Here is a 27,729-nt window from a genome sequence, read left to right as displayed (position 1 = left end):
TCTTTGTTCGGCCCCGGCGGGACGGGCGGCGCTCCGTGGGCCTGGCAAGAGAAATAACTCCACGCAGCGCCTGGTAACTCTGTCCGCGTCTCCTGTCCGAAAATGTAACGCCGAGGTTTTGTTGTTGAGTTCTTTTCAACTCTGCAGGCATGGCTTTTTTTTGCGTGCGTGCTGTTCTCTTAGGCTGGGGGCTGTCTGTAACGCTAGGCGATGCAGAGCAGATCGTTGTCTTCTCCATCGCTCCGTTCGCTGGTAGCTGTGCGGCTGGCGGGGTGCGAGGCAGGGCGGGTTGTCCCGGCATAGCACGGCTCCATGGAATCTTTGTGCGGGCCGGGATGGCAGCGCTCCGAAAGGCTCCCAGGTGCTTTAAGAGGAACGACTGAAACAGAGCAGAATATCTCAGAGTTGCTCTGTTTTGTTTCTAGTACCAAAATGATGACTTGGCATTTAAGGCTTTTCCAGGCAATTTATGGTGTGTTGTTTTCTTTTTTTTTCCCTCCACTCTTTCCGACGTCTGCCAAAGTTCTCTTAACTTGCTTGCAGCGTCATGTGATACCTGCTCAGTCCTTGGGTTAGATAGAATAAATCTATCTGCAATGCTTTCTGTGTTGACGTCCCGAGTGGTCCGAGTGCGCTTGGCCCTGACAGTGGGAGTAGTTTCCAGAGCGCTGCTTTAGAATGAGCAGAGGGAAAAGGGCAAAGGTGCACCGTGTTTCACTCCAGGTCCGTTTTCTTTGCTGATTGGTTCCTCCTCTTCTTTTTTTTCCTTTCTTTTTAAATAAGTGCTAAACCCAGCCAAAGTTTTAAAATCTCCTTTTACTCCTATCTAACAGCACTTGAAGCGAGCTCTTCTCACTGCACCCAGCTGTGAGTGAAGTTGGCCCATAATCACTGGTGAAGGAAAAATTATTTTTGTGCTAAAGTGTCTGAACTGCCATCACTGCAGCTGCCAGAGATGTGGTATTGCATGAATGTGACTCTCTACTTAACTCGTCAAAGTAATGAACAGCACGTATGTGCATTTCCTAGTAGCTTTCTAGTGATCAGACACATAGGGTTACATCTCTCTTATCCTTTTAGGGCAGTTTTCATAAAGTACAAACATTTTTGCTTTTTTTTTCTGAAATATCTTCAAATTTATATCTGCAAGTTCTTACTTTAAGATTGTTATACTGGCTGATACTTCTCATACCTAGAGCAGTTGTGATCTTGCATATACATAAAAGGCTCACTGCCTCCCAAGAACAACTAATAATGTCATTTGAGCTCTTTAGTTTGTTTTTACAGGAGAAAGCCTAATGAAGAATAAATTGTTCGTGTGGCTGTTTGACCAGAAGAGCTTGGTTGGTAAATTAAGGGCCGCTTAATAGATGTCTTTTGTATTTTGTTTATTCTTTCAGTAAGGAAATACCAAAAGGGTTTACTTTGTTGTTTTCAATCATGATTGGTTGTGAACCTCAAAGAATTTAAGATATCTTCTGAGGCTTACAATAGAAGTTAGATGCCAGTTACATTTTCTTTGTCCTCACAGTTCTCACTAGTAGGCCTTTATGGAGAGTGTCTTCTGCCCAAAACTCTTCCTTACTGTTTGAACAAGGTGCAGCTAACCTGAGAGGGTAGGCTTTCTGTGGTATTTTTCACAACAGCATCTAGATTTTGGTCAGCACTCTTCAAAGCAGATGTAGTACAGAACATTCTGAGGGTGCTGTTGGACCTCTTTCCATCATGAGCCATATCAAAGTTCAGTTTGTACCTTAAGGTGGAAACTGCCATCAGACATCAACATTTGTCTGTTCTTGGTGTTTTTAGCTGCCCCTTACAACAGGAAGAAAAAGTTGCTGATTTTCATGTTCTTATTAATGGCCTTAGAATAAAATGAAGAGCAGTCATTTTATACACGAGTTGTTCCATCATTAGCCTTGCCACTCTGTATGGTAAGTACTGTGGACTTCAGGTAGGATGCAGAAGTACAGGTCTTCAGCTGTGAATATTGAGTTGGGTTTGCTTATGTTTTGTGCCTTGTTTTGGTTCAGTCCTCATGCAGAGCAAGATTCTTTTGGCAGAGTTCTGCTGTGTAGATTTTTCATGTTATTTCCTATAGCTCGCTAGCACCATTAGAGAGATGCTGCTAAGGTTTCTAGGCAGTTTTCACTCCCTCAGTTACCCTACTTCTTATCATACTTTCTGCATTAGTATCTGCCACCTCTTGCATGCTGCCTGTATGAGTGTGGAAAACATTTGTTATGGTTTTCATTCAGACAGTGTGTAGGGGAGCTTTCCTGGACCTAAAAGTAATGGCTGTAAACATCCCTTTCTTCCTCGGCTGTCTGAAGTGAATGAAAACCCATTTACCCCCACAAAGAGGATCTTTTTGTTCAAGTCTAAGATTTTAATTCTGAAACTAACTGCTGATGTGTGTCTTTCGTTCGTCATGCAACTTTGCAAGATCTCAGAATTTCAAGTACAGTTTCTTGTTTGTGTTGTCACCCACTTTCAAGTATAATATATTGAAACTTGTATCAGGCTATATAATATATGGTTTGGTTTGTTGTATGTGCTTATTAATTAGTATTTAAGTAGTTCAAACTTGCAGAAGAGAGCAAACACGATTGCCTGCATGCAAAAAAGCCAGAACGTTGCTGCCCTATCATGTTAACCAAGGTAACAGCATATATGAGTGTAGGAAGTGCTTCTTTGTTGAGCTTTGTGATGATTTTTAAGTTTGAACTTCTATCCATAGGATAACAAAACAAAAAGATTGATACACTGTAGAATAGCTTTTTGAAAGCCATATGTTTTCTTTGGGTGCGTTCCTGCTCATTTTGGCTTCACAAAATAGAATAGGAAGCATTATGTTCTATCGTGTAAGTTGAGGTTAAGAAGTGGTGCCCCACTTGTCTGGCAGTGTGTGATTAGCATCAGCTGAGAAGCTTTGCCTTTCCAAGAGGTAAGGTTTCTGCTCCAAATGTGTAGAGTGTGTTTGTTTCCTTAGTGATACAGTATTCATAGAATTACAGTATATCCTGATCTGGAAGGGTCTCATGGGGATGGTGGAGCCCAACAAGCATTCAGACATGCTGAAGCTGTTTGCTTGTATGGTGCTTCTTTTTCCAAGTCATCTTTTAACTGTACTGAATGTACTAATTTACAAGTGTACAAGCAACCATCAAGCCCTCATCTTTAATGTACTGTTTCATAAACCTGTAGTGGTTTGTGTTTACTTATTTTACGTGCACTTCCAGAGATCTGGGTCTGTGTGTGTGCTTTGTTACATGAACCTCTCCTCGTGAAGCAGTCTCAGGGTGTGTATTCAAGTTTGAGAGCGTTAGCAGCTTGTGAAAGATATTAATGGGTTCTGATTGCAGTAATGTTAGACATCAAAGCAGTATTTATCATAAACATAGAGAATTGATGGACCATGAGGAGCTTACAGCCCTTCTGAATCTATCCATCAGGCGGTCCCAAATTACACTGCTGATTTATTATCTTTTTTTGTGAAGAAGCAGCCTGTTTTGTGGCTAAAATTTACAATGTCACGTTCTCACAGTTGCCTGGAAGGAGATGCAGTGGTATTGAAAACCAGCTGGTAATTCTTCTAAAAGTTGGCCTGACTTACCTTAATTGGACAGATTTTGAAGCAACAGATTTCCTGGCTTTTTTGGTCAGACCAAAAAGAATTCTTCAAACTGCTGTTCTTGCATTTCTGAATAAATATTAATATTATGCAGAAGATACTGAGACTCTGGCTTCCTGTATTGACTTCACAGTAGGACTGAAGTTAAAAGGACTCCACTGTATTTTCTTTCATGTCACTGCTACAGAACAGGTGCTTACTTCGTGTGCTGTTAGCTAATACAGCGTGAGAAGATACAAGAAGAACAAGTACTGGTAATAAGCTCGTGTCAATACAGACATTTTATGTGGGAACTCCTACTGGGAATCATATTTTCCATTGGATTTTAGTAATATCTGCTGTGGTTGGTATTTCCACTTCTGACTGCAAATCACTAGCAGCTTTAACTTGGTGAATGATTAACAAATGGAGTTAAGGTTTCAAATATAAGATCTGAATGTTTAACTGCTGAATTTTTGAAATAGGGCATTGAAAAGTCAGCAAGATAGACCCTATTATAAGGCAGATTGTCTTCTTAAATTTGTCAAATGTTTACTTACTGAAATACTCACACAGGATACAAATGCAGCTTCCATTAGTGATGTCTGCTAATTCCTACATATTTCGTTAGGAAATAAAGAACGGGTGAATACTTGTAATGGATGTTCCTGTGTTTGGGTGGTATCACATGAAATAGTCGCCCTGGATCTTGTGTAGCGTCTACCTGCAAGCAGAGAGCATGGAGCCCTTGGGAAGCTGTTGAAGGAGTATCAGCATAAAGGAAAACATATTCATTTCTTTGTGTGGGGTTCAAATAAAAACAAGTAGTGTCAGTTTTAATCTTGCTCAGTCCAAATGAAGGTCCAGCTGTCAAACACAGACATAGCTTTTGCAGATTTTACTTGGATACGAGAGAAGTGCACGCTTAAATTGCTGCTCTGATAAGAGCTTTGCTTGTGCATCGACTAAGTACGTGCTCAAGTTTCTCTCACTGAGGTGTATCAACAACTTGGATGGATTTGTTTGCTGTAGTATGAAAATCTGTAGTAGATTACAATATAACAACTAAAATGTGCATTTTTTTCAACAGCTAAATTGCAGATTTACGTTTGTGCACCTTATATTTGGACTGAATTGTTTTTAGAAATGATGAACACACCTCTGCTAGTGATTTTGAGTAGTGTAGATATGAGGAGCCCTTCTCTTGACTGATCGCTTTGATGATAAATGGAGTGTGATTCCAGTTTGGTCATGCTTTTTCTTTTTTAGCATTCAATGTGTGTTTGACTTTTTCTCAGCCACCTCTGTGACCTAGCTTTAACTTTTCAGTGTTATGCTCTAATGAACTATTTAGGAGTGGTTTCTGAACTGCTATTGGATTTTATCTCTATGGGTCTCTAGTGTCTCTATTTTTTCATAAAAATAGTTCCATGTTCTGAAATTTCTATGACTTCATAGGTAAAAGTCTGTAAGTATGGGTGATATTAAAGTAAAACTGCCAAATCTGGGGGGAGTTGTTACAGAGCTGGTAGCTGAGATGGATGATGTGTGTGGAGCATTCCTATGGCGTATGCTGTGTGCCTTGCCTTTTGGTGGCTGGGCTGCTTTTCCAATTCAGGAACAGAAGAATGGAATTGGTCTTCTGAAGGCAGCATAATCTACGTTCAGTAGCTACTACTGAAATGACAGGAGTTCAGTATGAGCTTTGTACCCCATTGGAAAGCAGGTTTGTTTAGGTGCTCAGTGGGAAGTGAAACTTCAACCTACTGGGCAAAGATGTTTTTTCTCTCCAGCATCCTTGAGCAGTACTGTCCAGCTTCTGACGTTTCTCTGCCAAAGGCAGGTTTGGTACTCGGTATCCATGGTGGTATTATGGCTGCTCCACGCACTGTGTTCCCACTTGTATTGCCTGCTTTATAACTTAAAGACCATGTGAATGTTGCATTATAGCTGTAATGTGAAATCATCTGTGAATCATGTCTTTCAGATGAAGATGCCCAGGATTTTAAATAGTTATTTAAGGTTTTAAAATAATTACATTTTAAAAGATGAAAATTTCTATTTTAATGTCTTTTTTTTTTTTATTTCCTTGTGTAGCTATGTAGGAAACCTCTCCAGAGATGTGACTGAAGTCCTTATACTTCAGTTATTCAGCCAGATTGGACCATGCAAAAGCTGTAAAATGATAACAGAGGTAAGACCTTCCACTTCCAGAGGAGTAGCAAATACAATTTTATCTGAAATTATCAAAAATAAATGGAGTTGAGGGCATCTTTTGGTGTTACTGATAATGGTAGGGTTGATTTTTGTCTGTGTTTTTGGGTAACTTTTTGCTGAAGAGACCTTTTGTTGAGAACAGTCTTGTGCTCTTACTGGTAGCCTTGCCATGTCTGTTTTATCAGCTGATGATGAGATTCCACTTCAATGTAAAGGATTGCTACCCCTCTCTCTTCAGAACTGTATTGTTCTGATGATCAAAAACTTTGTTGTTTCCAGTGTTATTCATGGCTGTTCTTTCTGCTTTAGTCTTAATTTACACACGAGTCTCAGTAATTCTTTTTCCTTTTTCTTCACTATGGATGTGCAGTCAAAAATCTTTCAAAATATGTTTTGCTATTCCTGAGCCTTTCCTTTTTTTTTTTTTTTCTGGTCAATCCGAATAGCTCTTGTCTGCACCTGCCTGTTCTTACATTATTTTTTTCTTGGAATAAAGCAACAGTTTCCATAGTATTCCCAATAAGGTTTTTTAGTACTATGTGTTGGTAAGTACTAATACTGTCTCCTTTCACTTGTAGATTCTCTGATACATTTAGTGTTGGTAGCCATTTCTGTAATCTTCCTGACATATCTCAGCAATTTCTTGCTGCCTTATGGTCTTCCTTCTTTCTTCATTTATAACTGATGAGCTTCTGGCAGGCAGGGGCTAATTAGAACTTACACTCAGTTTTATTTTTCGTTCTAAAATTGTGTTTTTCTTTATGCTTTTATTGCTATTTCTGGTGGTTCCTCCTAACTTGTTGCAGGTTTCCTTAGTGCAGTCACCTACGTTTTCTTGTCAGGATCATTAATGAAATATTAATTAAGCCTGATCGCAAGGCTCATCATTCTAGGAATGCTGCTTGTAATTCCTCTTGATCTTCTTTTCCTTTCAAAATGACACATTGTTTTAGTTTTTTTTTATTGTTTTGGCTGCACATTAACTACCTGATGCTTGTTTAATCTTCTTCATCTCGTGGCACTTTTTTTAGAACTTTCTAGTGAAAGTAAAAGGAGTTCTGCCACGTTGTCTGCAAGGTTATTGGGGAAAGATGAGCAGAACAAAATGGAATGTGTTACAGAGCACAGCTGTTGGTTTTTTCTCTGAAGAAATAGTGGTTGTCATACTGCTCAGAATGCTGCCACTCCAACCATTGGCTGATTGAGAGGTGGCAGCGTCAGTTTGATTCCCTAAGAACCAGATAAGAAATTCCTCTGCTTATTTTATTTTAATATAACCACAGAAATAACAAGCGAGACATCTTTATGAAATAAGAATGTAAACAAAGCAACTTGCAGCTATATTCAGTCATATGGAATTGAATGTACTCGGCTGACCTTAGCACCTGTCACCAGGCAGTCTATCAGGAGGAAATTCTGTGATATTCCATTGCCCGTTTACTTGATGTGCTGTCCACCTTGGCTGCCCTGAAGTCATCTGGCAGTCTTCACAAAGAAGGGGGTGGGGGAAGGATCTTAATGAGAAGGGAATTAATGCTTGAAGATAAAGGGCAGTAGCTTTCACCTTTGGAGCATGTGGGTGGGGTGTTCTGTTACATCCTTGCAGGTATACCTGTGCATTTGAGATCAACTGTAGATTTGGTATTAATATGGATCAATTTACTGAAGTTACTTTTCACTTCAGAGAGTTAATTTAAGGGGAAGGAAGAGAGGACAGCATCTTTTTTTTAAGGTAAAATTGCAAGCCTGCTACAGTAACAACTGTAAACAGTGTGTACTGCAGGTGTTAGCAGTGCCTTCACCTGTGTGTTTTGCAGGTTTTTAACATTTTTATATAATGTGGAAGTGGTTCAGTAATTAATTAAAAAAAAAAATCCTGAAAGGTCATATAGAAATAATATGCTTATACCTTGAAATTAAATACCTAGTTAACTTCAAGTGGTTGGATTCTAGGCTGCAATTAGCAGCTACTGTGCTTTTAATGGCCAAAGTATTTGTGGTTATTGACCGTCCTTCTGAATGCTGTACTGTAAGCTTTTCATAGCCACTACTGTGTGCTATGTTTAAGTAGTTCTTATCTGCCCATTGTTGCTATCTCAGTCAGTCGAGCTTATACCTGAATATTTTCCATTTGTTGTTTTTTTTCTTTTTCTTTTTTAATTTTTAGCCAGTTTGTAGAAGGTGTGGCATGGCCAGATTGAGAGATTTCAGGTGTTTATTTTGGGAGCATGTCATACTCAGAGGAGTGCTGTAGCTAATGTTGACAGGTATCTTGAACATCTAAAGAGCTGGACATCTACACAAAAGGCTGCTCTTCGTGTTCAGACAGATTCTTAGTGCAAAAGAAGACCTCCTCACAGTATGAAAGTAACGTATCATATGCTTCAGCTGAGGTGTAAACTGCACTAAATCTGTTAAGGCCTTAAGTGGGTTTCACAGATCTTGTTTTCAGTGCAGCAGGGATGTCATATGGAAAAAGGGCTGAGTTGAGGCTTGCTGTTTCAGTGCATCTGAGGCAAACATGCTTTCAGAGCACTTCGTGGCTCTTGGGACTTAAACTCCTTGTTGTAATCTCAGCTGTGTCGTCTCACTGTCTGTTATTTTGCATGGTAGGAACACCTAGTAACAATAATAATAATACTGGAGGTATTTAGATGGAAGGTTCAGACTGCTTTATCGTTTCAGCTGTATAAAGCCTTGTGATCAGTTTGGCTTTCAGATCTTCATAGCTTCCATTGTTTAGATTTAGACAGAACTATGTTTGAAAATGTACAATTGACTTTTATAGGGCAGAACTAGGATTTATTTATTTATATATGCTTGAATGAATATTCAGAAGTTAAGTAGTAAAACCAATAAAGGCTTATTCTTAATTTCAGTTAGTGCTGTGCTTTTCCTGGCAATGGCAGAAGTTAATGGGAAGAGTATTGATGTCAAAACAGTTTTTAGATCCTTCCTTGCCCATGTAAGAAATACTTTTAGTTTCTTTTTATACCTGTTGTCTTTCGGTCCATGGACAGGTGGCATAGGTAATGAAGATATTTTAGTGTGAGGCTTTTGTACTTCTGACACTTTTTAGGGAGATTAAAAGTATTTAAGTTAGGATTCTCATAATGACTTCTCCTTGATCAGCTTTCCTGAAGACTTTTGTAGTTGTTGCACTTCCTACTCTGGTACATTCAATACCTTAGGGAGCTTTGTTTTTAAGTCAGCCTACAGAAAGAGGTGTTACTCAAGATAAAAGAGTAGAGATCAGTTGATTAGTATCTTCTCCCTTGATCTTCAACTATTTTCAGACCTTTTAAGGGGCGTTTTGCAGTCACTGGGTGTAACATTTTCCACTGGAGGCCAAGAGTTTGCAATCTCTGGGTTGCTGTCTGTGGATGGTTTTCAGAGAAATTAAACAAGAGATATTTTAAGTAGTAGGAGTGAGAAAATTGCTGAAAAAGAATGTGGGAAACAAATCTTTCAAGCTTTGAGTATCTACTAAAGGCAGCAAATTGTCTTAGTTCCTTCTGCTCCTCCTGTTTTTCCCTCCTCTCCATCCCGTCTTCAGATCACTTTTCTGGTAGTTGAATTATTTTTAGATTGGTAGAAGTACTGAGACCTCGTAAAAAGTGACCTATGCTTCAGGAATTGCTAGACCTTTAATGGAAAAGTCCATCTTAAAAATTTCTTACATTTAAGTGTAATTTCAAAGGCTATTTCATAAATCTAATGCAAGTAATTCTTAAAGTTTCTAGCTATAAGTAATATATTTTCCTGGATTTTCTTCTCAGCAACCCGATAGCAGAAGGGTCAACTCTTCTGTTGGATTTTCTGTTTTGCAGCATACAAGCAATGACCCTTATTGCTTTGTGGAATTTTATGAACACAGAGATGCAGCTGCTGCATTAGCTGCTATGAATGGGAGAAAAATTTTGGGAAAGGTAAGTTGTTTATGTTGTAATCTTAGTCTTTGTAAAAAGTACATATATGTATTAGTAAAACTATGGGACGTTTGTTTGTTAGAAATGTTTACCAAAGTTAAATATTATTCAGTGGAAAATAAAAACGGTATTTAGAAAACATTCTTTGTGATTTATTTTTTTTAAGTGCTGTAGTCCTTTATATTGAAGGATGATTTGGTAACATTGACAATTGTGACCAGCCCTTGAATGACCTTATAACATGTAAGAATTTTATGAATCTATACTAAATCTTGTACTTATTTTCAGGAGGTCAAAGTAAACTGGGCAACAACACCAAGTAGCCAGAAAAAAGATACATCCAGTAAGTAAAGTAATGGCACAGTATTACTTCTACACAAATACTTCATAGCACGTGGTAGTAATTGCCATAAATACATTCAAATGTAACTTTTCTCCTTCCCATCTCGTGTTTAATAGAATTTTGCAGACTAATTCTTCTGTTTCTGTCTTGCAACTGGGGAAACTGGAGTGAACAGACTTAATTGCTGCTGCTCATCAAGTGGAATCCTGACTGTTCCTGGTTCCCAGTGCTGTGCACAGAGCGTCACTTTTTCAGGAGCTAAAGCTTTAGATAGCAGTGAAATATTTGATTAGCAAATTATTTATTTTCAGATCACTTCCATGTGTTCGTTGGGGATTTAAGTCCAGAAATAACAACAGAAGATATCAAGTCAGCGTTTGCTCCTTTTGGTAAAATATCGTAAGTATCATAATAAACATTGCCAATATCAGTTAGAAAATGTGACAGTGAACATTTTGTGCTGATTTGAAATGTTATTTCTTATCTTTTAAATGATTTTTCTAATGTCAATTTCTTTGTTGGGTGGGCAGTGAAGAGGGATTATTATTATTTCGTGTCTGTACCTATATCTGTTATCACATGTTTGTAAATCCAGTAATGTAATTGTGCTTCAGTTTTGCTGGAAGCAGTATGCTTTTAAGTTATACCCTACTATGTTTCAACTTCTTAGTAAAATTTGCTGACTGTTTCTAAGTGTGACTTTTTATTGTTCAGAATGTGTACAGAATAGTGAGTTTACAATTACAAACATTGCATCTTGTATTTTGTTCATGCTGCGTTTTATAGGCAGTATAGAAAGCCACTCAATTATAATACAAATTTATGAAGCAACTGGTTGTATAGCTTATGAAAATTTTCCAAAAGCTACTGTTTCTTAAAATAAATAACTTTTTCGGATAACAGCTAAGATTGTAGTAATCAGACATTGATTTCAAAATTATATGTGCACACTTCTGTTAGTTACGAGAGAGTTTAAACTTCTCTCAGAAAATCCAGGTGATAACAAATGATCTTATGTTTGAATTGACCATATTTGACATTACAAGAATGCTTGTAAGTTCTAAAGTATGTTTGCAAGACTACTGCTACAAAAAAAGTCTGTTATCTGTTATTGGCTTATCTTTATGGAAATCCTTTAAAGTTGCACATGAACGTTTTTGTGCTGCCTCATGAGAATATATTTCTAAGAACAGAATTCTTGGTTTTCTCTTGTTCTGTACGCATATTTTTAATTGAATCATAAATCTTATTTCTTACCTCTGCTGTTTTGTGTACTTTTTGTCTCTTAATGTGGTAAGTAGTACTGTTTGACAATCTATATAAGAGAATAATTCAGGTTTCTGTTTCTCGATCTATATTTATACCTGAGACCTGCAGTTTTTCTAAAGTCCAAGTCACAATTAAAAGTAATAGCATTCTGGTTATTTTGCAGAATTGCTCATAAGAATGGACAGGATCTTGAAGGCTAACTGCAAGGAACTGTGCACACTGGAACTCAGTTGTAGATTTTTTCTCATTTCTATTTATTCTTATTATACATTATTTATTATATACATATTTTAGTATTTACATTTTAACATTCTATATTCAGTGCAGTTCTATATTTCCAATCATTTTAACTTACTCACTAAAATTTCTGTGTAAATTTGTTGTTTTCGTACTGGTGTGCTTAGCATTGTTGTTAGTTTTATTCTCCTTTCTTAAATTTCTGAAAATGTCAATTTTTCAAAATTTACAGCTGCCCAAACTCCAAAATGATGGTAGAGAATTGACCAAGAAAAATAAAGAAATCTGTTAACAGGCCATGTATGCCTTTTAATTCCTATTTTTTCCTCTTTTTCGATTTTTTTAATATTTCATATATTTTGTATCACTAGGCAGAAGACATTTAACTATTTAGAAAATGCATGGTAAATTAGATAGAATTGTTACAGTAATTTATAGAACAGTAAACTTTAGAGGACCCTAGCCAATAGAATTTTAGAAAAGGCAATTTTGTTTCTCTTATAGTTCAAATCTGACCATTCTAGTTATAGCCAGTATAGGTTATGTGGATAGGTTGCATGTCTATTACATGTTATTTTTTTTGTCCTACTGCTTTTTTCTAACAGGTAAAGAAACGATAGGGAGAGTTCAGGAATGATTAGTTTTAGGGCTAACTGAATTTATAAGAAAAATTATGCTCACAATACAGTGTGTGTGGTTCCTTTTAGTTTTTATTTTGCAAGTTATTAATTCTACCCTCATATAGCTGTGCTTCTTTCCACAGGGATGCACGGGTAGTTAAAGATATGGCAACTGGAAAATCAAAAGGCTATGGTTTTGTATCTTTTTATAACAAACTGGTAAGTAATAACAACGTTGATTTAAAATAATTGCAAATTTTCATTTGTTGTTTTTCCTCTGTTCTGTATTCACTGCGTATCAGGCTTTCCCAAGTGAAATACGTGTGAATTTAGAAGACAAAGTTAACGTTGTAAAAAATGTCTGATATGTTTAGAAAGGGTTGAAACAGTGCAGATGATTGCAGCGCTGCAAGAACGTGGTGTTGTTTATCTTTGTCCCCTGAGCCACTTCTGCAGTGTGAGGAGTGATCAGAGCTTTGGAATGCTGTGCTTTGGGTCTGTTAGCTGAGGAGTTGCAGCAGTCCGGTGTGAGTTTGTATGTGAAGATAGAAGCTCCCACAGAATGCATCCTGGAGCCCTCATCCCTAAGGAGTGGGGCTGTGGCAGTACGCTGCTGGGTTGGGTGTTGGACAGGTTTAGGTTCATGCCAAAGCTCAGCTCAGCCTTCCTGAGTACCTAATGCTGCTTGCTGTGTGTATCGTATGTTAAAGTAGAGTTGATTTCATTTGCCTGCTTCTCATTAAAGGAGCTCTTGGTTGGTCCTTTGCTTTTGAGTTTTTATAGCATTTTGAAATCACTTTGCATGGAGCAATTAATTTACAGCTAAGATTTGATTTTGTACCTCAAGTGTTTTGCTTGGTTTGTGTTGGGTGTTATTATAGAAAGCATAACTTTATGTATGCTTGTGAAATAATGCTTCAGACAACTGACTGGTATCCCTTTCTGATAGAGGTATTGTAGATGTTAATCAGTGATACACTGACTAAATTCTACAGATAACAAGTAGTGTTTTGTCCTACTGTTTACAGCAGTGCAACTGCCTCAAGTAATTCTTTGTACTTTTTGAAGTTAATTTTTAAGGAAAACTGATGTGCATGTGTTTTGAGATGCATTTAGGACAGCATGGGAAGTTGTGAAGTTTTCCTTAAACATTTTCAGGTGTTAATGCACACTACAGTAATAACAAAACTGAATTGTTGCATTGAACTGAAACAGTTATGGCAGCATGGGCTCAGTTCCATTTTTGCCACAGTTAGGATCATCAAGGCTAGCAGTGAGGATCATTTGAGCTAGTTTGTTTTCCTACTCAGTTTTCAATTTATTTTAAGGAGCACAAGTGGAAGATTTGTTTTTTTCTTCCCTTATTGGTTCTCTCTCATAAAGTCCTCATTATGTATATATGATGTCTTCATAATGACCAGTGTGTATAATTACATGGGATCGAGGTCCTGGTCATTTGTGTCTGAGATGAGTGTTCTTCTCACTGGAAGTCTCCCATGTGCAGCAGGAAGATGCTGGTCACTCACCTTTGAATTGTCCATATGCTCCCTTTGTCTCTTGTGCTTTACATTTTCTTTCTTAAACTTGGTCCCCCTGGAGGAACGTTTCAAACATGTACTATTTGCTCTGCCTCTCATTTCACAAGAGCTGGCAGGGGGGACAAATTACGTCTTGCAGAATTAGCAAACCTTTCCTTTGCTTACAGTGTGAACCTAGAGGTTGTCTTTTAATTTATGTTCAAGATAAGATGTTAAGCCACGTGGGCCATGACTGTTTGGTTTTGTGTACATATGCATACATACAACGCCTTTAACATTTACAGAACTTAAAATGCAGTCTATGCTCAAACTTAAATTGTATTTCTCCAAAAAGTAGAAGAGAGGATGAGGTGGGGGGTGGAGGGATGGATGGCAGGAAGCTGCATGCTCAATGCATTTTTATCTTGGCATTAGAGGTTTTTTATTAGCTAGCATTCAGCCCTCCAGAACTTGAAAATTTTCTACCTAAATGGGGTCTGTTTTGTTGGGTACAAATTAAAGATTATAGAAGGCTGCATTTGAATCTTTTATGTAACGTCTTTTGTAACACATACTGCATGGCATAAACTTGAGTTGGATTACAGCTGAGAAATTTGCCAGTCAGATTTTGATGATTAAAAAGTCTTTCCTCACCTTGCATATGTTGCTATCAATTATGTTCTTGTATATTATGTTTTTTATACAGTCAGCTGACAAAATCCTTTGGTTTTCTACAGTTATAATTGTTTCATTTCAATAATCACTTCTGGCATCTCTGACGTTTGTACTGTTTTGGGCAGCCATCAAATACTCTGATACAGATACACTGCCTTGACAAAATGAGTATGTATGACTGCATATGCAGGGAGGGGGAGGGCTTTACCAAATCACTTGTGAGAGCCTTCTGTGTGATAGACTGTCTTAATAGTAATTGATTTGGGCTGTTTGCTATGTGGCTACTGAATTTCATGGGCTTTTAAAGCAGTTATCAGTTTCATCACTGGAATTACCTGACAACTAAATCTTGTAGACCTGTATGTGCTTCTTGTTTGCATGTGTTAGTCTTTATTTTCATCTCTTTAGGATGCAGAAAATGCTATTGTACACATGGGAGGCCAGTGGCTAGGAGGCCGTCAGATCAGAACCAACTGGGCAACACGGAAACCACCAGCCCCCAAAAGTACACAAGAAAGTAAGGCCGTGTAAAGCTGTGTTGTGTTTGATCCCTTGCATGGCACTGCTAAGTGGAAAAGAGTAACAGTGTTGCCGAAGTCTTGTCACTTCTTAATTGAATATCTAGATCTTCCAGATCTTATAAAATAGTTCTTTTTCTTTTTCTGGTGTGTTATGTGGTGACACTACTGGATATTGGATGTTTGTTAATATTAAATATTGGATGTTTGTTAAATCTGTAATTTCTGTATCTGTATGAGGTAAATATCTGGGACTCTGGGATTGCTGTTGGCCTGATGCTTAAAACCAGTCTCTTCTCTTTCTAGATAATACAAAACAACTAAGATTTGAAGATGTAGTAAATCAGTCAAGTCCAAAAAATTGTACTGTGTACTGTGGTGGAATTGCTTCTGGGCTAACAGGTATGATTTGTTTTATCCTTTTATTACCAAAACTTTCTGGGCATCAAGATGGCTACTAATTCAGAAATGCTGTGTTTTGTAGATCAACTTATGAGACAGACTTTTTCACCATTTGGACAGATAATGGAAATAAGAGTGTTTCCAGAAAAAGGTTACTCATTTGTCAGGTATGGATGAAGAAAAAGAAAATCTTTTTTGTGATTTTGTGATTTTGTTAATATACTGATGTTTAATCTTTCGTGGATTGCATTTGAATGAACTTCTACTGATGTCTTAAAATCTGTTACAATCTGTTCTAAGAACATTTCTTAGAAAAATTTGCAGCTTTTAAAAGTAGCCACCAAACTTTTTGCTTGTGAAGATGATGTATGAAAGCAGATCACTGGATTTTCCTGTATGTGTAGAGTTGCTATTTTTGAACAGTCAATTGAAAGTGCTATAAAGAGTAATGTTGGTTTGTTTTTACATTTAGATTTTCAACTCATGAAAGTGCAGCACATGCTATTGTTTCAGTTAACGGAACCACAATTGAAGGACACGTTGTTAAATGTTATTGGGGTAAAGAATCTCCTGATATGACTAAAAACTTCCAGCAGGTAACTGCGTTTTATCCTTTTCATTGTGTGTTCTTGTATTTGTTCCACAAAAGCAACCAATTATCCACCTGCAATGCCTCCCATTTATAACAGCTAAATGTAGTAGCGTTCTTATGAAATCCCATGTTCTGTCTCAGTTATGTTCCAGTTGTTCATCAAATTGGGCTAGTGATTTTGGTGGAATATCTGTCTTCTGGATATGATTCAAGATAGGGAGAAACTTGGAGGTAATTCTGATTCTTGCTAGCATTCTTACTGCAGACTAGCTGACTGTCCTTCCAAATATCCCTTGGTATTTAAAGCGTGTGTGCTCACACACTTTCAGTACAAGGATCTAATTAGGTTGCGGTGCTGTCTCACTTATTATTCTGATTTCACTATGGCTCAGTAGTTGTAGACAGTGCAACTGAAGAGAGTCAAAAATTTTACCTGTAGCACTTTGGAAGGAACGTAATTCACCTCTAGACCCTGAAATATTAAGAATTATTCTCTCCTTAGGTGGATTACAGTCAGTGGGGTCAATGGAGCCAAGTATATGGAAATCCACAACAGTATGGGCAATATATGGCTAATGGATGGCAAGTACCATCATATGGAATGTATGGCCAAGCATGGAATCAACAGGGTTTTGGAGTAGAGTGAGTAATTGTACTTAATTTTAAACGTTTCAGGAATGTTGTATCTGGGCTTCGGGCTTATTTGATTGAAGGATTGCACGAGGTTTCAAGCCTTGTAATGTGCTAAAGCTTATGTTTAATGATTACTGTGGATGATTACTGTGGACCAAATAGTGGAGTGACTCACTCTGGTATGTTCATGATAAGATGTTTTGTGCATATGGGTGTCTTGAGACTCAAGGTAAACAAAGACTGCTTTTAGGTTAGTTTGAGATGGTGGTTATGTCCAGTAGCTAAAAAGTCATGATCTCTACTTGTGAATACTGGAGAGGTCTGAACCTGGGAGCTAAAGGGCTTTTTAATTGTGGAGAAAATAACCTACATAATGGCCCTTCTAAAATTTTGCAAAATTTGGCTCAATTTTTAATATTTTGTATCTTCCTGAAGTGTTGGCCACATTAGTTTGTTTTAAAACAAAAATAGCTTCTTTGCTTTCTTAATTACTCATTACCTCTTGCCAGTTAAGCATATTAAGCTCTGGTAAAAACCTACCAGTGGTATTCGTGCCAATTAAAGACTGGGGACTTTCTGTGTTTCTGCATCACTGGTGTTGAATTACAGGCACATGCCTATAGGACAGCTGCCTCCAAAGGCGTGTATGTGTAACTAGAATCCAAGGTTTGTGGAACTCTTTTTTTTTTTTTTTCCCTAAAAAAAGCTTACGGTATTTTGAGAAACCACATGTTGTAACATTTAACCTGGTATAAAAAGCTTCTGAATTGCTCATAGAAGAATAAATTGTTCTATTTTGGTGTAAATGGTAGTGTAGGAAGTGTTTCATGTTCCTGTAGTCTGCTATCTTGTAAATAACTGACTAGCTTGCATGATTTTTTCTTTTTATTTTTTTTCCCTTCCTGTTCCTTTTTAAGCCAATCTCCATCTGCTGCCTGGATGGGTGGATTTGGTGCTCAGCCTGCCCAGGGACAAGGTGCTCCAGTAATACCTAACCAAGCTGGATATGGTATGGCAAGCTACCAAACGCAGTGAGCTGGGACTCTGTTTAAAAGTGTGTATTTCATGATAGGCTGCAGTTTCCAGTGACACTCTGAAGACTGGAATGTAGACAATGAAAAAAAGAAAATATTTATTTTAAAAATGGAAATGTTTGGAACCTTTAGCACAGCTTTGCTTTGGTGAAGGACACAAATGTCTTCTAGTTCTGCCTTTTTAAGTTTTTGTTCATGATGGATATGAACATGTTTTTCTTTGTGTACAAAAATTAAAAATAAAGTCAATAAAGACAATTCTGACTACAAATTTTGATATAGTAGGAGAAATGGCTAATGAATTTGATCCTTAGGTTACCATTCCATTTTTTTGTTCTGTCTTCAGTGTTTTATATCACCGTGCTTTTTAAGAGAAATGACATTGAGAAACAGCAAGTTGCTTTTAGTTGAACACACATCCTGAAATAAACTGTGGACCAATCATTACAACCTGCTAGACAGTATTGAGTTTTTGAGGAACCTATGGACATCGCCCTGAAAGCATACGTAGGTCTTGGAATAATTTTTTAAGAAAATATTTAATTTTTCTACAGGCTTAAAGAAAACAGTGTGATACAAAGAATAGTTCAGTGTGGAACGAAAAACAGTACTGTCTGAGTTACTTCACTTTTACTGTCCACATTCAGGCACATATTATAACTTCAGAGCTGGTTTGCTTATTAAGACTGTAGGGATTTGCATTTAATTTTGAGAAGTAAAAATGTTTTTGCAAGTATGTTGTTTGTATTCAAATCGAACAGTCATACTTGTGCTTTTACATAAGGTTTGAAGGCTACACATTGTAAATATCTCATAATTACAGTGTTTCAAAAGCATGCTCAAACATAGAAGTAGCAATGTAATTATTCAAAGTAATACTTAATATACTCTACTGCTTTAAATGCAGTAGATTGACAAGAATGTGCAAGACTGACATTTCCAAAGTTGGCTATTATGTAAAGTTACATAAAGAACTATAACAAAGAGCCTTAATTTTAATTTCATAAATCTTTAATGCATCACCTTTTTGTCATTAGAAATACGGATTTTTTGCTTTACATTATTTGGTATGTAAATACCTTGGTTAACAACCTTGTAAACCTATTTCAAGGTTATTATAAGTTGTATAGTATCTTGAGTGTTTTGAAAAATCTTGATGTTTTTTAAGTCTAGAAATATTTTGCCCAAGAATTTTTTAACAAGATTGTTAAAAACATCTTATTTTAGAGAATATTCAATGTGCCATTTGGTAAATGGAGATGCAGTTGAAACAGTACACTGAGTTGTGACTTATTTTTAATTAAAGTTTTTGTCTTTATGGGTGGTTTGCATGTGATGAACCTGTACAGAGGCTGGGTTGTTTGTGTACTGAGTGTGTAAATGGATAAATCACGAAGATGTTTAAATGGTATACTTGGGTTATTTCTGAACAATTTTATGGATACATTGATATAAACTGCCTCAATAAATTTGAAGTTTAAAATGAATGTAAGGTAGATATAAGTACTGTGTCTTACCTATGACAGCTAGGGGGTGCAAATGTTTCAGCTGTATACAGAAATGCACTGAAGCAGCACAGTTAAATGTAGGATTTGCAGTGATAGTCCAATGAAACAAGCTTGCATTTTAAAAGAAACATGAGAATATTTTAGCTCTAAATGAGTGTGTGAGAAGCTGTGTGCTTTCTGTTTCTTATGTGCAGGCATTGCAAGTTAGAGTACATTTTGAAAGGGAGACTTGCAGTTTTGCTAAAGCCAGCCAGGTTGTGCAATTAACAACACTTAATGCTGTAGCAAATCACATGAGTTTTTTCTTCCTCTTCTATGTGACATACTTAGTAGTACTTTGAATTTTAGATAAGGCTGAAAGTGAGATATTCTGGAAGAGCAATTGAGGCTCAGAGGTACTTGCAACTCCAGGCTTCTAATGCATGCAATAATGACTGAAGTTAGTGTGGAACCATAAGTGCTTGTGATGACAGAGCTGGCTATTTATCTCTGTTTCTCCTTTATTGTACGTGTAGTGTTCTTTTGCTCAAGTTAGGAATCTTGTCTACAGGTCTCATTTTTCTATAAATTTTGTATATATGTGTATATCTACGCGAGGATCGGCTATACGTTGTAGTTGGGAGGAAAAACTCACAAGTAAGTCTGCGTTTTTATTACACACACATGGTTTCAAAAAAATCGTGAGTAGATCTCTGAATTTGCAAGTTATCTTAGGATTTCTTAGACTTCACTTGAAATCTGGGGTTTCTACACAACTCAAGGTTTTTGACTTAGGACTGTGACCTGAGCACATGCTGGTGTGTAAGCAGAATGCTCCTTAGGCACTAACGAAGATTTAGATGTTGGAAGTACATTGCCTCATAAGTGCCCATATAAGTGGGTGTAACTTTTAAGGTAATGATCTGTCAGCTCTCACTGTGTAGATCACTTCAAATCTGATTAAAAAACATGCCTACTGCAGAGTGGGGCATTGCCTGACCTGTGTTTCAGAAGGAGAGATAAGATGTACTTTCTCATTTAAGCCTTTTCTCATTGGTTTTTATACAGCTTTTCTTTAATGGTGATGTTTCTTCACAGACTACTCAAGATATAGGAGTCTCCAGTGTCCTTTAATGTTTCTATAGCGCTGCGAGGAGGAGTTGTAATTTGGATTGCTTTCTACTCAGTAGCATTCATAAATGCATAACTGACAGTTTTTTGGCACCAAAGAGCCTCTTGCACCGTACTGCTTTTATGAATGACTGTTACACTGTTGTAATTTCTCTAACTACAGAAATCGACCACTACCTAACAGGATTTGGATTTCAACAAGTATTGATTTATCATGGCTTAACTTGATGCGTGCAATCTGAAACAAGGTTTTAAGCTGCATTTGCAGAAAATGTTCAATAAAAGTGAAACGTGATGAAGGGCTTATCCTCTGTTGTCATCTGTCAAAACATTTTCCCTCTTTGCTGTAAAACTGGCAACAGGTATACAAGGCTGAACATGTAAACTATGCACCTGAAATTGTGTAAAAGATGTCTTATTTACGATTTTTCACACAAAGCCAATTTGTATTTTGTGGAGTTGCAGTAGGAAGGCTGTGAATCTGAGGTCACATGAAGGTTTTCACCAGTTCTGCCTCCTTGTGTATATTTGTTGAAGTTTTGGGTGTATTCTTCCCGCATTTAAACCTCATAAGACAGCTGTTCACTGTTTCAGAACTTCTGTCCTTTCGCTCACCAAAAACTCACAGTGAATGAGGCTGAATTTTAAAGGAAATTAGTGATTTGTTTATCTTGTGTTTGTACACAAGGAAGCAGACTTAAACTGTATGGACATAATTAGTGTCCGATACTTGACTGTTTTTGAACAAGGGCACAAGTCTGTGTCTTAATCACATGGAACTTTTTCCTGGTCAGCAATAAAAGATTTTGTTGCACTGTTCATCTATTGAAAAACGTAGGCAATCTTTTATTCAGTGTGATTTAAAAAAAAAAAAGGGGAGGGGGTGAAAGAACGACCTTGTTTCAACTTGAATCTTCATATCTATGGATAGCGTGGGGTACTTGAAATTATTCTGGATTGCTGTTTTAACAGCAGGAAGGTGTTCTTTTGAAGCTGAGTGAACATTTTATTCTGATCTTATGTGATGCCTGTTAAATACTGGCAGACTTCGGGGGCTCACTGTGTAATAGTATTTCTGTTCCTAAATGGCAACTGTGAGGCAGTAGCTGCTGAGAATGTCTTTGTCATGTCTGATTGCAGGTAACTTGAGATTCCAGTTGATTTTTTAAAGGAAAAAAGAATTAAAAGTGTGTTGTTTGGTATTTGTCACATAGAAATTTTTTTTTCCCCCATTGTACCATTGTTTCAAGTCAAAGAAAATGCAGAAATGTTTACGGGATGTTCTTTAAAAAGTAGCACTTTGTGATGATGAGTGAATGCTATTTGTCATCTTTCTGGGGATATGTACAGATCTAAATTGTGTATATGAATGACATGCTCTGCTCACCAATATCTAAAGAGTAATGTTTCAGAAAGTTGACATTACTAATGATTATTTGAATGAGTTCTTGCTTAAATACTCAGCCGCTCATGCTTTAATTAAACTTGATCTGAACAGTCTTGGTTATTAAAGTGTTCCTGATATGCTGTAAGAAGAAACAGTGCTCTACCTTGTTTCTTAACACACAGGCTGTCAGTAAACTGCCGAAGTTGCAGTCTTGTTTTATTTGGAGGAAAAACCCTTAATGGATTTGTGTCAAGGAATTCAGTGTACTCTGCCTATTTTGTGTTGATGAGCAATAACATTTGAATTATTGCAGCTCTTTGAAAGCAAGAGGTCAGTTGGCTTTTGGAGGTCCAAAGGCTTTTTACACTCTAGTCCCTCATCTTAAAGTGCCTCATCTTAATTTCCTTGTGTTTCTCCTAGAGAAACTCTTCAGGAGACATCAGGCATACAGAAAGCTTCTGCTCAGAGTTCTTCCCTGACGTGGGATATTGTTTCTGCTCGCAGTGCCAGTCATTTTCCTTTGCATAAACCCAGATTCTCACTTATCCCAGCAATTTGGCACCTGTCTTTTCCAGCTGCTGAAAGGGAACAAAGGAAAGTGGAAACTTGTCCAGGTCTTCTGTGGGGGAGAAGTGGTGAAAAGAGATGATGCACGTGCCAGATGAGTGTTGTTGCTGTTGCTGCATCACGTACAAGTCCTGTTGTCAAACGCACTTGAGATCATGACAGCCTTCTGCAGATAGCACAGCGGTATGGGAAGGGTTGTAAGCATTCAGACACAAATTTGTTTTATGGCCTTGCTTAAAACAACGTGCTTTAAAATTATAGAAACAGAAAATAAGTAATTTAGCCACTTTCTTTACTTTCATTTCCTGAGCTACATGTTAAAGAGCCAAACTAGAATACCTAAGGAGATTCAGCAAAGAGGACCCCAGAGAGCAGACTGGGTTAAGCTGCTGTTTTCATTGATATTTGCTTAATCTTGGTCTCTTAGCTTGTTCTGTTACTTGCCTCTGTTGACCCTTTTGTTTGTACAGTTAAAGTAGTTTGAAATCGACACTGCTGTGCACGTTCAGTGTCTTATTCTTTAGAAGACTCTCATTTCTGGAGCAGGGATGGGTAGGAATTAAGAATCGCAAGCTCTACCACATGAAACACTGAATAATGCTTAAGTTTCTGAGATGTAAGTTGACTTACGAGAGCCAACTTGCAGTTGAAATATTGTGGCTTATAATGAGAAGCTGCCATCCTCTATTTGAGTAGCTAGATCTTTGACCCTAATAAACAGGCAGTTGTTGAGGTACTGTTCCATGATAAATGCTCTTTGCAATTTCTTTGACCCATTCAGTGAAGGAGATCTTTTATTCCACAAGTAAGTTCCTTCTTTTAATGACGAGTCATTGAGCATGATGGGAAAGAGCAGCTGACACAATTTATTGCTTAGTTCAAGTTTTCCAGTTTGAATGTGGGTCCTGACCAGGTGGGGGAGAACATTATTTAGTTATTGAAGTGACCTTTCAGGTTTGAAGTATGCCTCTTTAGAACCTTTTCTGTTTGAGTTTTACTTGAACCTGGAAGCAGAAGGATGCTACGTGTTCAGGTCTCAAAGAAAGAATTGGCCTCTTGGAACTACTACATGCCACAGCTACAGTAAAGGATTTACTGGAAATGTTAGAGCATTACTATTGGCTTTAAGTGCAAAGCTTATGTTCTGTAGTGTATGAACCTGACCTGTACATATGTGAATACTCAGAGAAGTCTGAGCATCCACCACTGTACTGATACCTTATTTCAAATATGAACTTTTTTCAATCATGAGAGCATGGGATGATTTTGTAAGAGAAGTATCTAATGTTTATGACTAATTATCAAATTTCAGACTGACTTTTTTTTTTAAAGTGATTTCTAGCTTACTGTTCCTAGATTAACATTGCCTTCTGCAATTCCATGTATTCCATGAAATAATAGGAAGTTCCAGGAAACCACTCAAATTCCTTCCCAGGAACATTTTCAGCAGCCAGCAAATTACTATAAATTTGTAGTATGCACATAACAAGGCCTTGTTCCAGAAATGCAGGAAGAGTTCATACATCTTGCTAATATATTTAGATACAGTCAGTACCTGCAGTCAGAAGATCAGCTTGTGTGTTACTGGTTACTGCACTGTTAAGATTTAAGACTGCTATGCTGTACTTACACCAACTACTTTAGAATATTGTGTTCAGCATCTTCTTGTTTTATGGCCTTTTAATTATGGCCTTTTAAGAAACAGACCATCAAGATGTGTATGTGGAAATTTGGAGAGGTGTGCAGTGCTGTTCTTTGAAGTCTGTTTTACAAGATCACAGCAACAAGTGTCAGGCAGAAACTGCAGAAAATGGATGTTTCAATTCTTCTGCTGTAAACTCTTGCATGGAAGGTATTGCTGTAGTTAATTCTGTAAGGAAGGCAAGATGCTATCTTATTAGAAGTGCAGAAGAATGAATAAATCTTAGACTATGGAAGCTGTAGGAACACATTATTTCGTAATTTTTAACTTAAGAAAATATAAATGGATGTTTTAAGTTGTGAGTTGTGATTCAGTTACTGTTAAAGCTGCGTGTTTCATTTTCATACCCAGTCTGCTTTGCTGTGTTTTTAATTATATATGCTTCTAGTCAACAGAGTTGTCTTTACCTTACGTGCGCGAGGCATCGGTGTTGTGCTGGCACCTGGTCCTTAGCAGAAACACACTGACTGCAGGTATTGTTTTTAATGTTCCTTCTGCTGGGCTATGAAAGATGATTGTGGTTTCCCTGTACTGCAAGTCTTGATTTCTCCTTTCTATACTTGTTCTGATATTTACAGAGTGATTTAAAAAATGTGTTAATTCTCTTTTTTTTTCTTTAATCTTCAGGTTTGAACTAGACTGGATAAAATGCACAAAATCTCCAATGTCTTTATCCCTCCCCGCTGTCAGCCCTAATTATATATAATACGGAGGGACTCGGAATGTTTTTAAGTTGTGATGCTAATTTCTCTGTTTCTCGTTGAATATATGAATGTTGTTTTGCCATGTCAGATACTTTATTACTGTAAGATTGATCACAAAGAACTGTTTTTCTTTATTTTGCGTTTTAATGTATGATGCTACTTTATTTTCTGAGAGCTGTTTTGAAGCCATGGATGTACGCCGGAGATTAAAAATATATTACAGCTTTTTCAATTTAAAGGAAAATAAAATTTGGTCACCTTAATTTTTTCTCCTGTACTTTAATAGAAAAAAGTGAAGAAATTCAAGAAGTAAAATTGGTTTATCAGTAAGGTTCTTGTCAAGCAAATACACAGCATACTAATGACATGCTTGGCTTTTTAAAAATCCCCTACTTAAATGGCAAGTTTGAAGTGTTTGCTGCTGTCTTTCTATGGAATCTATGAAGAGGTCCAGGTGTAATTTATACAAGAGATAAGCACTGCTGGCATTACTTAGCCAGAAATCACTTTCTCCGTTTTACACATTGCTGCTGGGTCTTGGCAGTGTGTGTTTTGATGTGCGTAGTGCTGTGAGAGCTGGAGGTACTGAGGAGTGTTCTACAAGATTGGGAACAAAAGCCGATTCTGTAATCCTTACTCTACAAAGCATAACAAACAGAGCAGTGAATCAGGGTTTTTTCCAAGGTCAAGATAAAGGATGCTGGTCAAATTCCCCTTTTTGCTCCTGATTCATTTGGGCATGTCTGAAACACTTTCCACCAGAATGCTCTTCAGACCTGTTCTATGCTGTGTTCCTCACAAGAAGGGTATGCATTTCACTGCATGTGTCTTACCAAAGTATTAAAAACAGGCTTCTCTGCTCCTTTACTCTGAAATTTGTTGAGCTCCTGACGGCAAATGCATTTAATGAAGATGTAGAAAACTTGGTGTGAAACTAAAAAAAGCTTGCTGGGTTGATGTTATTCTTACTAGAAAGTGATTCTTGGTTTTGAAATGAAAGAATATATGATCCTAGCAGTATGAAATCATAGTGCTTTCCCCAAAAGGAGTAGGTTTAGCCACACTCTGGTGTATTCTAGCATTTAGCCTGACGCTGATTTCTTTGTGTTTAAACTACAAAAACAAGAAGCTAAAATATTTACATTTAAAACAAACCATCTCAGTCCAGATACTCTCTGTGCATTTCACCATTGGCTTATTTGGAAGAAAAAACTTGAAAGCAGTGTTTGCCAATCCATCATGAGCACTGAGATAAGTGCTTGCAAAGTCTGAAACCTGGTTCTGTCTTGAACCTATGATATATCTAAACAGTCTGACATGATACATGTATTCTTGATTACAGTTCTGTGTTCTGGCCAGAATATAATTTTCAGTGTGGCATTTACTCTTAACTTTCTGCTGTTATGTATGAAGTGGCATCATATTCGGATAGATTTACTAATCTCTAGAATTTATGCTGGCATCACTCTCTGTTTAATTTCATGTGAAAACATTTGGGCGAAATGTGTATTTGACAACTGAAGATTTCCTTTGAAAATCTAAAATCAGGTTATAATTTGTGTGTAGCACAGGCATTTTCCACCTTGAAGTCCTCTCATTTAAACGTTTCAAGTTAAGTTTGGGGCCTGGTTCTTTAGTAGTGTAAATCAGAGGTACACCTCTACTGCAGTCAGTCTAATTGCATTGGTGTAAATGAAATCGGGGCTTTAAGTAAATGAGTTGGGCTTCTCATAGTCTGTTCTAATTGTAGTTGATTAATTTTGAGTCAACTGGAATTTGGCATTGAAATAAGCTGAACGTTTTGCACATTTTCTGTGATGTTATTCATAGTTAATAACATTCATTATGTTCCAGAATAGACTTTTGTAATGGAAGCAGTTAAGCATAACTGCTTCCATTTATTTTCAAAAGCAGCTTTTACAATTTCGGGCTGTGGGTTACTCTTTAGGATACAAGTAAAATTTTAAAATAGAATCTTCAGTCTCCTTGCCTGAAATAATTTTTCAAATGTGTTTCTGCCTTTTTAGGTCTCTTGCACATTCTCATTTTCTTCCTTTTTTTCTCTAGCCTGCTCCTACCATTGTCAGTGGGGAATTTGCTGAACTTTATCCAAGTTTTTAAACCTGTCCCCACATAGGATAATGAGCAATCCAAGCTTTGTTGTTTCTCAGTATGCTAACAAGTAACGTGTGTAGAGAGTGAAGCAGGAGAGGAAGAAACAAAAGCTTTTCACGAAAGCTTTTATGTTCAGTTTTAGGAGAACTTTTCTATATGAACACTGAGTAGTGTTGAACGCAGAAATAAAAGCTGAACATAAAATATAATCAGATGGTATGGTTTCACTGACTTAAATGTGTTTTCAGTCTGTGTCAGTTTTCCTGGTTCACACTTCCTCAGGTATGTGTGTGATGACTTTTTAAAGTATATAGATGGTATCTTCTGCTGTGCAACCTGGCATGGCACAGCTTGTCGGCATAGAGCACTGCTGTGTGTTTGGTGGCTGAGGTTGTCAGACAGACTTGTGGGTTGTATTGGCTTTACCCTGTGAAAGGAGAAGTTTCTAGCAGTGTTGTGATACACAGTCTAACTTCAGAATATAGCAGTGTGACCAGTAGGCACTGCATGCTGTGAATTAAGTCAGTCTCAAAGCTGCAAGTGACTGTGCACAGGAATTGGAGAAAGCCGCAGCCAATGAGCCATGCCTGAATCTTCCACAGTCACACGGAAGGAAAATTCCCTTATATCACTAAAGCCAGTGAGGCACTGCTTGCTTAAAACAAAGCCTGGTGGCATGGGCCTGGAAACACTATGTGCATTAATGTCCTGCTTGCTTTAATGGCTGTGTCTGAGTGGCCTTTTGCAGCGGTGTCAGCTGTCTTTGGGCACACACCGCGTGCTGAAAGGTGCTCCGACGTGCAGTTCTGACAGCTGCCCAGAAACCCCAGCTATGGAACAGCCCGAGTTGTGCTGCTGAGGCTTCACGCATCTGCTTGAAAATACCACGTGCAGTGGGATTATCTGCACTTCCTCCTCCCAGAGTAACGAACGTTTTTGTTTTTTTTTCCTTTAACTCCACACCAGAAGGCAGGCGATGCCTACCAGCATGGTAGCCCAGCCCGGTCTGCCCGGCGCTCGGCCCGCAGGCGCTGCGC

General features: G+C 37.5%; 1 protein-coding gene across 4 annotated transcripts; it reads left to right on the top strand.

The window, feature by feature from the left end:
* The first annotated feature begins 54 nt into the window (after positions 1–54).
* Positions 55–20,516, top strand: TIAL1 (TIA1 cytotoxic granule associated RNA binding protein like 1). 4 transcript variants are annotated; one of them, XM_019617902.2, is made up of 12 exons: positions 55–73; positions 5,711–5,807; positions 9,661–9,759; positions 10,048–10,102; positions 10,414–10,501; positions 12,372–12,447; positions 14,829–14,937; positions 15,245–15,340; positions 15,423–15,507; positions 15,813–15,936; positions 16,435–16,574; positions 17,483–20,516. In XM_019617902.2, exons 2-12 carry the CDS (start codon positions 5,796–5,798, stop codon positions 17,598–17,600), a joined length of 1,002 nt encoding a protein of 333 aa, XP_019473447.1. In that variant the 5' UTR covers positions 55–73; positions 5,711–5,795; the 3' UTR covers positions 17,601–20,516. The 4 variants fall into 4 exon arrangements, with proteins under 4 accessions (XP_019473447.1, XP_010713202.1, XP_019473448.1 ...); XM_010714900.2 differs by having other exon boundaries at positions 9,610–9,759; XM_019617903.1 differs by lacking the exons at positions 55–73; positions 5,711–5,807; positions 9,661–9,759; positions 10,048–10,102 and adding an exon at positions 11,841–11,908.
* Positions 20,517–27,729: the final 7,213 nt, after the last annotated feature.

This window comes from Meleagris gallopavo, chromosome 8, assembly GCF_000146605.3.
Source record: "Meleagris gallopavo isolate NT-WF06-2002-E0010 breed Aviagen turkey brand Nicholas breeding stock chromosome 8, Turkey_5.1, whole genome shotgun sequence".
Lineage (NCBI taxonomy): Eukaryota > Metazoa > Chordata > Aves > Galliformes > Phasianidae > Meleagris > Meleagris gallopavo.
The sequence above is the reverse complement of the archived record's forward strand: the minus strand, read 5'-3'. Positions and strand labels throughout refer to the sequence as shown.